Genomic DNA, 15,284 nt, shown 5'->3' with positions numbered 1-15,284 from the left:
AAATACATGAGAATACATAATAGGGCAACACAAGATATACAATGTAACTACATAAGCATTGGCATCAGTTGAAGCATACAGGGTGTAGTGTTAATGAGGTCAGTCAATAAGAGGGTCATTTAGAAGTCTGGTGACAGTGGGGAAGAAGCTGTTTTTGAGTCTGTTCGTGCGTGTTCTCAGACTTCTGTATCTCCTGCCCGATGGAAGAAGTTGCAAAAGTGAGTAAGCCAGGTGGGAGGAATCCTTGATTATGCTGCCCGCTTTCCCCCGGCAGCGGGAGGTGTAGATGGAGTCCATGGATGGGAGGCAGGTTCGTGTGATGGACTGGGCGGTATTCATGACACACCACAGGATCACCACACCTCAGGCGAGAGGCGAGGTTGAGAAGGTGGGTCCTTTATGAATAACCTTAACCGGTACGGGGACTGAACCCGTGCTGTTTGCCTCTCTCTGCATCACGAACCAGCTATCCAGCCAACTGAGCTAAACCTGTCCCAGGATCAGACAGGACATCACAGACGCCATTTGGCTCATTGAGCCTGCACTGGCTCCTTTGTGTGGATTAATCCCACCCTATAACCCGCAGTTATTTTTTCTCCTTCAGGTGTTCAGGTATTTATCCCTGCTCCTCTTCAAAATAGCGCCACAGAAGCTTTGATGTCCACCTAAGAAGGCTGACAGGACCCTAGTGTAATAACTCACCCAACACAGGACCTCTGATCGTGCAGTATTCCCTCAGTACTGGAGTATCAGCCTGAATTTTCGGGCTCCAGTCGTGGGATGGAAATTCAGCTCACAACCTTCGATGCAGAGGGGAGTGCGCTTCCAACTGTGCAATGACTGACAACTTTCTCAAAACTTCTCTCCAGCTGACCTGCTTGACGGAGAACCCCATCTTCTCGAGTCTACCCATGTAACCAATCTAGTGAACCTCTTTTGTAACCTCTCCAAAGCCTTCACTTCCTTCCCAAAATGTAGCGCCCATGACTGAAAAGATTTAATCCAGCTGGGAGTGAACTAGTTTTACACAGGCTGAGCATAACTTCTGCGCTTTTGTACTCTCCAATTCTATTTACAAAGCACACTCTCCCATATGGTTCATCAACTACTTGTCCTGCCAGCTTCAAAGATCTATACACAAACACCCCCAGGTCTCTCTCTTTCTGCACCACCTTTAAAATTAAATCATTCAGAATATATTATATCTCATCATTATTCCGAACAATCTATCGCTACACTTTTCTCTGCACTGAATTTCAAACTCAACTCTGTTTTGTCTTCCTTGGTTACTTTTATATTCATATGGTCCCTTTGATCCAGGAGTTCTAATTTGCTAAAAATGTTGTATTTTCTTGAACCTTTTATGAAAGTCCTTATGAACATCAGCAGCATTCACGTTCTCCGTCATCACATCAAAAACCGTTCCCAAATTCTTCTGCAATCGCCTCTGGCCTAATATAACTCCAATTTTTCACATTTTCCCATATTTTTAATTCCTCACACTAGCCATAATCTACGCAATACCCTCTCCACTGCTTCTATAATATGGAACAAACTACTGCCACAGCATTATCAGTGTTTAGAAGTGCAGAGAGTTTACAGCACAGAAACAGGCCATTCGGCCCAACTCGTGCCCTTATTAGCATATCTTTGCACTCCTTTCTCCCTTACACACAAATAGAAAGTAAATTCACCATAGTACCAGCTAACCAGAGGCTGCGATCTCCTTTGAAGGGGACAGCTTAAGTGAAGAACAAGGTTGAGAAGGTGGGTCCTTTATGAATAACCTCAGCCAGTATGGGGATTGAACCCGTGCTGATGGCCTTGCTCTGCATCACGAACCAGCTGTCCAGCCAACTGTGCTAAACCGGCCCCTTTACATTTTCACATCAAATGTATCTCAGTTATTTGCCTCAACTTTTCCGTGTGGTACTGAGTTTTACATGCCAACGATCCTCTACACAACTAGGTTTCTCTGAATTCATAGAATAGATCATAGAATTTACAGTGCAGAAGGAGGCCATTAGGCCCATCAGGTCTGCACCGGCTCTGGGAAAGAGCACCACATTTAAGCCCTCACCTCCACCCTATCCCCGTAAACCAGTAGCCCCACCTAACCGAAGGGCAATTTAACATGGCCAATCCACCTAACCTGCACATCTTTGGACTGTGGAAGGAAACCGGAGCACCCGGAGGAAACCCGCGCACACACGGAGAGAACGTGCAGATGGTGACCCAAGCTGGGAATCGAACCTGGGACCCTGGAGCTGTGAAGCAACGGTGCTAACCACTGTGCTACCGTGCTGCCCACATTGGATTGGACTCAAACTATCTTGTATTACAATTTTTAGTTTTGCTATTCCCATAAATTTCCCATTGTAGCCACCATAAGTCCCTGGGAAACCCACGGGTTGGGGTACGCTGCCAATGGGATCAGAGAATCCCAACAGCCAGAGCATTCTGCCCATCATCTTTGTGTCTCTCCTATCAAACCAAACAAAGATCTTAGGTCAGCCTACAACCTTCCCGTCTCGCGGAAACAGCAACAGATTCATATATAACATTTTTCCATTCAAAATCAACTCTGGTTAGAGATCCAAAAACTACCTTTTAACGAAGCAGAAAAAAAATCCCACCACACAGCATTGGAGTATTAAACCACCAGTCCCAGACCTTGTCGGTGAGATTCTTTTCCAAGTGCGCGAGCCAGCAAGCTCACTGCTCAGATCAAATGTTCCATCAGCAGATATGCGCGTGTTCATTCGTGTTCAGCTTCTCTTGCAGCAGGTGTAGGGTGGTGCTGTATATTGCAGAGGACTGTTGTGTCGGGGATGAGGCCTTGTATAATCTGGTTCTCACACATTACATTAACCTGTTGTGGCACTACCGAGGAGTTAGGACACTGAATCGCAAAACGGTAATCTTCCATGTTCTGATGGCTTTCATGTTACACTGGAGCTGCTCCCAGAGACATTCCTGGACAAGCACATGTATATTAATTAAGTTTTCTCATGTTGGTAATCCAGATCACTTGCCAAGTATTCTACTGGCTTTCATATTTAAATGGCCTTTCCCACCCGAGGCATTGCTTGTAAATGTCTGGTAATCTCAAACATCCAAACCTCCCACCACTGTTCCACATCACCTCGCTTTTACAGATTATAGATTTTTTTTAAAAAATATTTTATTAAGGCATTTGTATTATAAATATTATCAAAATAAGCAACCAAACCAACAACAAATCGCAGCCAACTTGGCTTATATAATCAAGTTCTTAATCCCAATTCCCCACCAACCTTCCCCCACTTTACCCAACTCCCAATGCCTCCTCTTTTAATCCCCACCCTCCTTCACGCCACAATGCTGACAGCTTCATTTTTCCCAAAGAAGTTGATAACGGCTGCAACCGCCGGACAAACCCGAGCATTGATTCCCCCCGAGGGCGAACTTCTCGAGCCGGAGAAACCCGGCCATGTCACTAACCCACACCCCCGACTTTGGGGGCTCCGAGTTCCTCCATGTCAATAAAGTCCGTCTCCAGGCTACCAGGGAGGCAAAGGCCAAGATATCGGCCTATCTCGCCCCCTGGACTCCCGGGTCTACCAACACACCAAAAATGCCACCTCTGGGCTCGGAACCATTCTTACAGTCAATACCTCCAACATGACGTTAGCAACCCCTGCCAAAATCCCCTAAGCTTCGGACATACCCAAAACATGTGGGCATGGTTCGCAGGCCCTCCCGCAGACTGCCAACACCTGTCCTTCCCCCCCCCCTTCAAAGAACCTGCTCATCCGGGCCACAGTCATGTGCGCCATGTGGACCACCTTGAATTGTATAAAGCTAAGCCTGGCACACAACGAGAACGGATTGACTCGCCTCAGAGCATCCTTCCATTGCCCAGCCTCCAACTCCAAACCCAACTCTTCTTCCCACTTCTGCTTCATCTCCCCTATATGGGCTCCCTCCCAATCCTTAAGTTCTTTACAGTATCTTCCACCCCCACCCCCCCACTCTCAACACTACCTTGTCCTTAATGGATAGGCGGGAGGTGCGGTAAGGTCAATACCTGCCTTTGTATAAAGTCCCTCACCTGCAAGTAGCAAAACCCATTCCCACCGGGCAGCTCAAACGCCTCCTCCAACTCTTCCAAACATGGAAAACCATCACCTGTGAACAGATCCCCAAACCGCTTGAACCCCACCTGCTACCACCCCTGAAACCCTCTATCCAGGCCCCCCGGAACAAACCGGTGGTTGTCGCATATCGGTGCCTACACCAACGCCCCCTCCAGCCACATGTGCTGCTGCCACTGTCCCCACACCCTTGGAGCCATCACTACTATTGGGTTTGTGGAGTACCTGGTCGGCGAGAATGGCAGTGGAGGCATCAGCAGTGCCCCTAAACTCATAACCTTGCACAAGGCTGCCTCCATCCGCTCCCACACCGACCCCCCCCCCCCCCCCCCACTCTATCCATTTCCTGACCATCACTATATCCCCCCCTCCTCCCTCCCCCTGCGGCCCACCCAGCAGCACCTTCTACACCTGCGGGGTTTTATCCGCCCACACAAACCCTGAAATCACCGCATTCACTTTCCTGAAAAACGCCTTGGGAATGAAGATTGGGAGGCTCTGAAAAACAAACAAGAACCTAGGAAGGACCGTCATCTTTACCGTCTGAAACCTCCCCGCCAGTGACAACGGCAGCGTATCCCACCTCCTGAAGCCCCCCCTCATCTACTCCACCAACCGAGCCAGATTCAGCTCATGCAGCTGCTCCCACCCCCGTGCCACCTGAATGCCCAAATACCGAAAGCTTCCCCAGCCCCCACCATCTTGAACGGCATCTCCCCCAATCTCCTCTCTTGTCCTCTCGCCTGGATTGGAAAGACCTCACTTTTACCCAAATTCAATTTGTACCCCGAGAACCGGTCGAATTCCTCTCGGATCCCATAATTTCTCAAATCCCCCCCCCCAAACGGGTCCGAAATGGACAGTAACAGATCATCCGTGTAAAGAGAGACCCTGTGCTCCACCCCCTCACCCCCATTCTATCCCCTGCCAGTTCCTTGACGCTCTCAGCGCATCGCCAATGACTCTATAGCCAAGGCAAAAAGCAGTGGAGAGTGGATATCCTGCCTCGTCCCCCGGTGCAGCCTCAAATAAATCCGAGCTCACCTGGTTCGTTCGTACACTCGCCACACGTGCCTGGTACAGCAGCCGGACCCAATCCATAAAACCCTGCCCAAACCCAAACCGCCCCAAGACCTCCCACAAATAGTCCCACTCTGCCCGATGGAAGGCCTTCTCCACGTCCGTGGTGACCATCACTCCCCCCCCCGTTCCCTTGCCTCATTAAACTGCCTTTACAAATAATGGCCCCAGAGCCAGCGGGAACTTTCTGTAAAATTCCACTGGGTATCCATCCAGGCCCAGGGCATTGCCTGATGCATCGCCTCCAGCCCCTTCACCATTTCTACCAGCCCAATGGAGGAACCCAATCCCTCCACCAGTTCCTCTTCCACCCTCAGGAACTCCAGCCCCTCCAGAAACCACCTCATCCCCTCCACCCCGACCGGGGGTTCTCACTCATATAGCCTGCTATAAAAATCCCTAAACACCCCATTCACCTCCACCGAGTCCAAAACCGCGTTTCCCCCTGTCCTTCACTTTGTCGCTATAACTCGCTGGCTCCTGTTTCCTCAACTGGTGCGCCAGCATCCTGCTCGCCTTCCCGCTATATTCATAAACCACCCCACACGCCCTCCTCAGCCGCCCAACCACTTTCCCCGTGGATAACCACCCAAACTCCATCTGCAGCTTCTGCCGTTCCTTCAACAGCCTCACCCCCGGGGCTTCCGAATACCTCCTGTCCATCTGCAGAATCTCAACTAGTCTTTCCATCTCCATCCGCTCCACCTTCTCCCTGTGTGCCCGTATCAAGATAAACTCCCCTCTCACCACTGCCTTCAATGCTTCCCACAACGTGGTCACTGAAACCTCCAGTGTTGTTCAGCTCCACATACCCCCGAATGGCCTCCCTCACCCGCTCACACACCGCCTCATCCGACAATATATACATCTAGCCTCCATTGCGGGCGCTGGGCCCCCCTCTTATTCACCCGCAAGTCCACCCAATGCGGAGCATGATCTGACACCACTATTGCCGAGTACTCCACATCGACCACCCCCGCCAACAGCGTCCTATCCAAGATGAAAAAGTCAATTCGGGAGTATACCCTGTACACGTGAGAAAAACAAAAAATCCTTCACCCTCGGCCTCCCAAACCTCCACGGATCCACCCCCCCAACCCCCCATGTGCTCCATAAACCCCCTCAGGTCCTTCGCTACCCCGACACCCTCCCCGGCCTCAAAATCAACCCATCCAACCTTGGGTCTAAAACGGTATTAAAATCCCCACCCCCCCTCAAATTTCAGTCGATGCGAGTCCAGATCGGGGATCTTCCCCAACACCCACCTCATAAACTCCACATAGAACATACAGTGCAGAAGGAGGCATCATCCCAGTTCAGAGCATAAACATTCACCGGCATCATAGAACATACAGTGCAGAAGGAGGCCATTCGGCCGATCGAGTCTGCCCCGACCCACTTAAGCCCTCACCTCCACCCTATCCCCGTAACTCAATAACCCCTCCTAACATTTTGGTCACTAAGGGAAATTTATCATGGCCAATCCACCTAACCTGCACTTCTTTGGACTGTGGGAGGAAACCGGAGCGCCCGGAGGAAACCCACGCACACACGGGGAGAACATGCAGACTCCGCACAGACAGTGACCCAGCGGGGAATTGAACCTGGGACCCTGGCGCTGTGAAGCCACAGTGCTCGTGACTTGTGCTACCGTGCTGCCCTGTCCTCTCCAATTTCCCACTCACCATCGCCTAACACCCCCCAGAGTCAGCCACTGTACTCCCCACCCTTTCCCCAACCTTGTCTAATCCATCACCTTCAGACGTGTCTCCTATAACGGAGCTACATCCGCCTTTGGACTTCTTAAATGTGCGAACGCACGGACCCTGTTGACCGGCCCATTTAACCCTCTCACGTTCCATGTGATCAGCAACCCCCCCTTGCCGATCAACCATAACCCCTCCTGGGCCAGGCTCCAGCCCACATCACGCAACGCCTCAGGCCCACCCTCGGGTACCCATTGTCGTCGACCCTCCACATACCACATTTTAAAAACCCCTCCCCTGACAGCAGGTCCCCCCCGCTCCCTCCTGCCCCCCACCACAAAATAACAACCCTAACCTCCATCAACACACTCCCGCTCACCCCCCATTGCCCTTCCGTGAACTAGAGCCCAGCTAGCCTGGTAGCCCCCGCCCATGGTGCCTAGTATCCTACTGACTCCCCTCCCCCCCACTCAAACATACTCCCAGTGCAAACTTCACACCCACCAAACACAAAGTAAAAAGAGCAACCCACCATTTCCCACCAAGAACAAACCCAGAGCAATGGCCCCAAACACAATAATAACGCAAACAAACCCAAAAGGAACAGAAAGGGAACATCTCCAAAGTTCTGTGTCCTTCTTCTCTTGCCACTTCATTGTCCCTGACATAATTCATCGCCTCCTCGGGCGGCCCGTAATGGAGCTCCCCACCATAATAGGTCACCCACAGGTGCGCTGGGTACAACATGCCAAACTTCACCCCTTCTTAAAGAGAGCCGCCTTCACTTTATTGAAGCCCGCTCTTCTTTGAGCCAATTCCGTACCCAGGTCCTGGTATACACACAGCTCGCTGCTCGCCCAGATACAGCGCCTCGTCTGCCTGGCCCACCTCAGGATCCATTCCTTGTCCAAGAGCCAGAGCAGGCCCACCACCATCACCCTCGGAGGCTCGTTCCCCTGCGGCTTCCTCATCAGCACCCTGTGCGCCCGGTCCACTTCCAGGCCCCCTCTCCCAGCAGCTTCTCGAGCATTCGAGCAACATGCGCGCCGGCTTCCACTCCCTCGCTGCCTCCGGCAGTCCCGCGATCCTCAAATTCTGCCTGCGAGACTGATTCTCCAGGTCCTCCACTTTCTCCTGCAGCCGCCTCTGTTGATCCCGCATCATCCCATCTCCGCTGCCATCGAGGCAAGCTGCTCCTCGTGCTCCTCCCACTGCCTCCTCCACCTTCTGAATCGCCTGGCTCTGGGCCTCCAGCCTCATCGCCTTTGTCGGGTCCACCACCCTAGCCAGGTCCTCCAAAATCTCCTTCCTCTGCTGGGTGAACTTCTCGTTCAGGAAGCCCACCAGCTGCTCCATCGACCACTGAGAGGGTAGGGCCGGTCCCTGACGCGCCGCCATCTTCTCCTGTGTCGCGGGCACCACTCCAACTATCACCAACTGTTCCTTTCTTTTTCTGCCACTTATGGTCTATGAATCCATCCACCATTGGGACACACTCTCCCACCACCCCTCCTGCACCCTATTTAATCAGAAAATCCACCCGTTAGCTGGGGAAAAGGTCCACAAATTCCACCATAAGCGGGAGCCACTAAATGGGCGACCACTCACACCATGGCCACCACCGGAAGTCGTACAGATTATATTTTTAAAAGACAAATGTGCCATTTCACACTTACTGACACGATATTCAATATGCCACCTCTTTTTGCACATTCGACTATCTTGACAATGTCCCCTTGACATAATATACACTCAAGAAACTGCTATTTCATTGGCATGATGCTTTGCAGTTAATAAAGTATATTTTGAAGTAAAATCACTGTTGCAAAGAAGGAAAGAAAAATGGGGGCGTCTCTCCCTCTGGGTTTTGGGGAGCGTTGAAGGTGGTAATTAGGGGGGAGCTAATATTGATTAAGGCGCACAGGGTTAAGGTGGAAAGGATGGAATAGCAGAGGCTGGTTGAAGCCAGTTTAGCAGTGGGCCAGCAGCACTCGGCAACATATACTGAAACTGAAAATGAAACTGAAAATCGCTTATCGCTTACAGAAGCATTGTTGAGAGGAAGAAGCTCCAGGTAGAGTCTGAGCTTGTGTCACGGAGAAGGCAGTGGGGCAGTTGCATCGTATTAGAGGGGTGAGTTATGAGCATGGGGAGAAGGCCAGTAGTTTGCTCGCACACCAGTTGAGGCATCAGATAACGGCGAGGGAGATCGGGCAGACACAGGACTCCAGGGGCAGGGTGGTCACTGAGCAAAGGAAGGTGAATGGGATGTTGAGGCCTTTTACCAGGGGCTGAACAGGGAGGGCTCAGGCATGGAGGAACTTCTTCACCCAAAGGGTTGTGAATCTATGGAATTCCTTGCCCAGTGAAACAGTTGAGGCTCCTTCATTATATGTTTTTAAGGTAAAGATAGATCGTTTTTTGAAGAATAAAGGGATTAAGGGTTATGGTGTTCGGGCCGGAAAGTGAGTCCACAAAAGATCAGGCATGATCTCATTGAATGGCGGAGCAGGCTCGAGGGGCCAGATGGCCTACTCCTGCTCCTAGTTCTTATGTTCTTATGGAGCAGCTTTTGGATGGCTTGGATTTCCCTGTGGTGGAGGAGGGAGAAAGTGCGGGGGCTGAGGGCCCGACTTGGGCTGGAGGAGGTGATCAGGTGTATTGGGTCAATGCAGTCTGGGAAGGCCCCGGGTCCGGACGGATTCCCAGTGGAATTTTATAAAACGTTTGCTAGAGTTGGGGCCTTTGCTGGTAGAAATGCTGAAAGATGCATTGGATAAAGGGGAGCTCCCACTCACGCTGGCACAAGCCTCGATTTCGCTCATTTTGAAGAAAGACAAGGATCCAAAGGAATGTGTGCCTTACCGACTGATATCGCTTCTGAATGTAGAGGCCAAGGTGTTGGCAAAGTGCCTGGGGGATTGTGTGCCGGGGGTGATGGTTGAGGACCAGACGGGGCTTGTGAAGGTGCGACAGTTATCATCAAACATTAGGAGGTTGTTGAATGTGATGATGACACCTCCTGTGGGTCAGGAAGCAGGTGATAATATCAATGGACGGGGAGAAGGCGTTTGACCAGGTGGAGTGGGAGTATCTTTTTCCAAGTGCTGATGCAGTTTGGTTTTGGACCAGGGCTTGTTGGCTGGATGTTGTACAGGGCCCCACAGCTAGTGCGCAGACAAACATATTTTTGTTTGCTCCAGGGAACGAGGTAGAGATGTCCACTGTCCCCATTGCTGTTTGCATTGACGATTGAGCCTTTGGCAATGGTGCTTCAGGCTTCAGCGAACTGCAGAAGGGGGGGGGGGGGCGGGCTGTGGAACATATTGTGTCGCTATGTGCAGATGATCTGCTGCCATGTAGTACAGACCTAGTTTCTGGTATAGATAGAATTATGGGGATCCTGACGAAATTGGGTTCGTTTCCAGGGCACAAGCTCAATGTGGGAAAGAGCGAGGTGTTCCTGGTCAATGTCCAGAGACAGAGGAGGGGATTGGAGAAGTTAACGTTTCCGTTAGTTAAGTCGTGTTTTTGGTATCTGGGGATACGTGCGGCACATAGTTGGGCTCGTTTGCACAAATTGAATTTGGCTAATTCGGTGGATGGCGTGCAGGAGGTTTTTAGGGAGGGTGGGGAACGTTCTTCCTTTCTTCTGCTGTCTCGGGTGGGGGGGGGGGGGGGGTCCAGACTGTGAAGATAATGGTTCTCCCCAAGTTTTTGTTTATCTTTCAGAATCGCTCGATCTTCCTGCCCAAATCTTTTTTTGGGAGGGTAAACAGGATGATTTCAGACTTTATGTGGGCAGGTAAGGCACCTCGAATTAGGAAGATATTCTTGGAAAGGGACTGACAGACCAGGGGGCTTGGCATTGCCAGGTTTGCTGAATTATTACTGGGCGATGAACGTGAAGAAGGTTTCAAAGTGGGTCATGGAAGAAGGGTCGGTGTGGGGGCGGATAGAGGATGTTTCGTGCAGGGGAATAAGTTTGAGGGCGCTGGCGAAATGCTGCATAAGTTCTCGCTGGCGAAATGCTGCATGGGTCCGGTGGTGGCTGCCTCAGTAAGGGTTCAGGCAGGGTTGGGCTCAACACAGAGGGCGTGGAACGGGAGGGGAAAGAGGAGTTTAGGGATCTGTTCATGGACGGCAAGTTTGCATAGTTGGGGGAACTGGTCGAGAAGTTTGAATTGCCAAAGCGGAATGGGTTTTGGTACCTGCAGATCAGGGATTTTTACAGGAAGGAGCTGGCTATTTTTCCACGGTTGCCGCCCCGTTCATTGCTCGAAAGGATTGTGTCTGAGGACGAGATAGGGCAGGGCAAGGTTTCCGATATTTATGGGCAGTTAATGGACAGTGAGAGGGCTTCATTGGAGGAGATAGCAAGGAAGTGGGAGCTGGGTGGTGGATTGAAAGAGGGAGGGTGGTGCAGTGAGGCCCTGTGGAGGATAAATTCCACCTTGTGAGAGAGATTGAAATTAATTCAATTTAAGTGGTACATAGGGTGCATGTGACAAAGTCGTGTTTCAGTTGATTTTTTTCACCCAGAGGTGGAGGATCATAGAATCCCTACAGTGCAGAAGGAACCTTTACCAACTCAAGAGCACCCTACCGAGATAGATGTGGCGATGTGCAAGGGGCCGGAAAACCACACTCGCATGTTTTGGTCTTGCTCAAATTGGTGCAGTTTTGGGAGTGTATTGCAGGAATTATATCAGTGATTTTAGGGGTAGAGGTGGCTCCGAGCCCGTGGGTGACAATCGGCGGATCTGGGAGTGCAGGTGGGGAGAGAGGCTGACGCCTTGGCCTTTGTCTCACTCACAGCCCGAAGGAGGATCTGGTTAGGGGTGGCGAGGATCTGGTTAGGGGTGGCGAGGATCTGGTTAGGGGTGGCGAGGATCTGGTTAGTGGTGGCGAGGATCTGGTTAGGGGTGGCGAGGATCTGGTTAGGGGTGGCGAGGATCTGGTTAGGGGTGGCGAGGATCTGGTTGGGGTGGCGAGGATCTGGTTGGGGTGGCGAGGATCTGGTTGGGGTGGCGAGGATCTGGTTAGGGGTGGCGAGGATCTGGTTAGGGGTGGCGAGGATCTGGTTGGGGTGGCGAGGATCTGGTTGGGGTGGCGAGGATCTGGTTAGGGGTGGCGAGGATCTGGTTAGGGGTGGCGAGGATCTGGTTAGGGGTGGCGAGGATCTGGTTAGGGGTGGCGAGGATCTGGTTAGGGGTGGCGAGGATCTGGTTAGGGGTGGCGAGGATCTGGTTAGGGGTGGCGAGGATCTGGTTAGGGGTGGCGAGGATCTGGTTAGGGGTGGCGAGGATCTGGTTAGGGGTGGCGAGGATCTGGTTAGGGGTGGCGAGAATCTGGTTAGGGGTGGCGAGGATCTGGTTAGGGGTGGAGAGGATCTGGTTAGGGGTGGAGAGGATCTGGTTAGGGGTGGCGAGGATCTGGTTAGGGGTGGCGAGGATCTGGTTAGGGGTGGCGAGGATCTGGTTAGGGGTGGCGAGGATCTGGTTAGGGGTGGCGAGGATCTGGTTAGGGGTGGCGAGGATCTGGTTAGGGGTGGCACGGATGTGGTTAGAATGGCGAGGATCTGGTTAGGGGTATGGTGAGCTCTGGAGCTGCCTAGGGCAGGGGGTTTGGTGAGTGACCTGGCAGAATTCCAACATTTGGAGAAAATAAAGTTTACCTATTTGGCGCGGGGGGGGGGGGGGGGGGGGGGGGGGTTCAGCGTGTGGGTTCCACTCAAGGTGGAAGCTGTTAGTCTCCTTTAAGGACTGTTAAACCCCAGCGGGTGGGAGTGTGGGGGGGGGGGGGGGGGGGGTAATGTTGTGTTGATCAAGCCTTTTCTTTTGTTTGCGTTATTGTATTTTAGCTATAAACGGAGCAAGTAGGGAAAGGTGGACGGGGGTGGGGCTTGTTTTAGGAATATGATGTAAAGGTGGTTAAATTGCGTGTTTTGTATACAAAATGTAAATGCCTTGAATAAAAATATTTGATTTTCAAAAGTATTAACAAAAGAAGCAACTCCAATGTGAGGAAACATTTTTTTATTGTCTGAGAATATATTCAAGAGGAAACTGGGGTATGTGAAAGAAAAAAAAATGCAGGGCAGGGTAGGAAGCAGAGGGGTGACACTGGGTAAATTGCTCCCAGAATCAGTGCAAGTGCAGATAGCTGGCCGCTTAGCCTTTGTGTTGGTCACAATTGTGATGCTGAGGTAGTTACCAGAATCATCTGTTTTAGTGATGAAGGGTGGGGGTAAATATTGGCCAGGACACTACATTGCTACCCTCGGAGTCACAGCCCAATTATTTATTGTACCTTTAGAGATTTGAATGTCTCTTTCGTGGGGGGGGGGGGGGGGGGGGGAATGTCTCTTTTGTGTGGGGGGGGGGGCAACGCGACGAGAGGGGGAGGACTTGCCCAGCAGGGGGAGAGCTGGGGGAAAATTCTAGAAACAATCACACACCCCCCCCCCCCCCCCCTGCTCCACGTCCTGTCACATTCATCGCAGTGACAGGTTTCACATCAGCCTTGGCAGAAGGGCTGTCGTTGAAACAAACCATCCAATATTTGCACGGACTGTGTACAATGGTAAACCCAACTCAAAATGTCTGTTTTTCTTTTCAATAAATCATTATTTTCCGTGTTTGTTTCACTGGTGATATCAATGAATTATTTACCGTTTTTCAAAGAACTTCTGTAAGCAAAGTAAACATCAGATTCCCACCCTTGAACGGTTTCATATGTGATGTAGCAAGTGTTTCAGGAGGAGCTGGGCGGGATTACAATGGAAGCAGGAAATCTTTTTCTTCAGTCTGAAAATGTTAAATCAAACTTTTGGTGTCCTGCTCCCCTTTGGAGCAATTTTCAGTGGACTTGCATCCAAGCAGGATTGGTCCAAAGGAGACAAACTGTTTCCCCGAGGAAATAGGAGTGGGCATAGAGAACAGCAGCTGAACAAAGTTGTTCATTTATTTGGCAATTTAACCCATAATACGTGCAGCTTGGCCCGTCAAGACAGCACAGGAAAAGGGTCAACCCAGGGTCAATAATACACAAAACGTAAGTCTCAGTCCAGAGAGTGGAGATGTTTAAACTAGAATTGAAGCTCGCTCCACTTTGTATAGTGTATAGCTTAAAGTGCTGGAAATGGAAGAGGAAAAAACACCTTCAAAATATATAATTTGGTTAGTTAGGGATGTAGCTAATTAAATATTTAGTAGGAAATGTCTTTCGGAGTTTAGTCGGTGGATTTGTGATTGTTTCTGGTTAGGAATGCAGCTAGTTAATGGTTTATCTAGTTGAGGGATGTTTCTGGTTAGGGATACAGCTAGTTAGCAGTGTATTTAGTTTGGGGTATCCCTGGTCAGGGTGCAGATAGTTTATTTTGTTAAGTTTATTTAGTTTGGGATTGCCCCTGGTTATGGTGCAGCTAGTTGATGGTTTGTTTAGTTAGAGATCGCCCCTGGCTAAGGTGACACTAGTTAATGGTTTGTTTAGTTAAAGATCAACCCTGGTTAGGGTGAAGCTAGTTAATGGTTTGTTTGGTTAGGGATGCAGCTAGCTAGTTTAGTTAGCAGTGTATTGAGTTAGGGGTTGTCCCTGGCCAGTGTGCAACTAGTTTACTAAATCAGATGCATGGTTTGTTTCATTGGGGGGGGGGGGGGGGGGGGGGGGGGGTCATTCCTGGTTAGGGATGCAGCTAGTTAGTGTGGTTGGTTAGAGTTATCTCTAGTTAGTGTGCAGCTGGTGTGGTTAGTTAGGAGCCAGTGTAGTTAGTTAGGAGCCGGTGGGGTTAGTTAGGAGCCAGTGTAGTTAGTTAGGAGCCGGTGTAGTTAGTTAGGAGCCGGTGTGGTTAGTTAGGAGCCGGTGTGGTTAGTGAGGCGCTGACTGCCCGCCCTCCATCCCGCCGCCGGCAGCGAGCGGGTTAAAGGCTGCGGCCGCCCGGAGCACGGGGACCGGGGCCGGTCCTACCTCCGCCGCAGGTCCGGGGTGTGAGGCTCCAGGTAGGAGTCCTGCTCCAGCAGCCGCTCCAGCTGGGCCTCCTCCGGTAACATCCATCCCGCCGCCATCTTCCCCACACTGGCCGGCACTGGGGGAGGGGCGGGGGGGAGGGGGCGGGACCGGGGAGGGGGAGGGACTGGGGAGGGGCTGTGGGGGGTGGGAGGGGCTGTGGGGGGTGGGAGGTGGGAGGGGCTGTGGGAGGTGGGAGGGGCTGTGGGGGGGTGGGAGGTGGGAGGTGGGAGGGGCCTGCGGGGTTGGGAGGTGGGAGGGGCTGTGGGGGGGAGGGGCTGTGGGGGGAGGTGGGAGGGGCTGTGGGGGGAGGTGGGGGGAGGTGGGAGGGGCTGTGGGGGGGAGGGGGAGGGAC

The 15,284-nt window shown here is 51.6% G+C and overlaps 1 protein-coding gene across 4 annotated transcripts in view; it reads right to left on the bottom strand.

Moving 5' to 3' along the window:
• Nucleotides 1-15,011, bottom strand: part of LOC119968715 (1,4-alpha-glucan-branching enzyme-like) — a 707,296-nt gene extending 692,285 nt beyond the window's left edge. For all 4 annotated transcript variants that reach the window (XM_038801318.1, XM_038801319.1, XM_038801320.1 and 1 more), the window contains exon 1: nucleotides 14,891-15,011. In XM_038801318.1, the coding sequence (XP_038657246.1) occupies nucleotides 14,891-14,988 (98 nt within the window). In that variant the 5' untranslated portion in view covers nucleotides 14,989-15,011. The remainder of the gene's footprint in view (nucleotides 1-14,890) is intronic.
• Between the last annotated feature and the right edge of the window lie 273 nt (nucleotides 15,012-15,284).

Source organism: Scyliorhinus canicula, chromosome 7, assembly GCF_902713615.1.
Source record: "Scyliorhinus canicula chromosome 7, sScyCan1.1, whole genome shotgun sequence".
Taxonomy (NCBI): Eukaryota; Metazoa; Chordata; class Chondrichthyes; order Carcharhiniformes; family Scyliorhinidae; genus Scyliorhinus; species Scyliorhinus canicula.
Note: the sequence above shows the minus strand (reverse complement) of the source record. Positions and strands in the feature narration are given on the sequence as shown.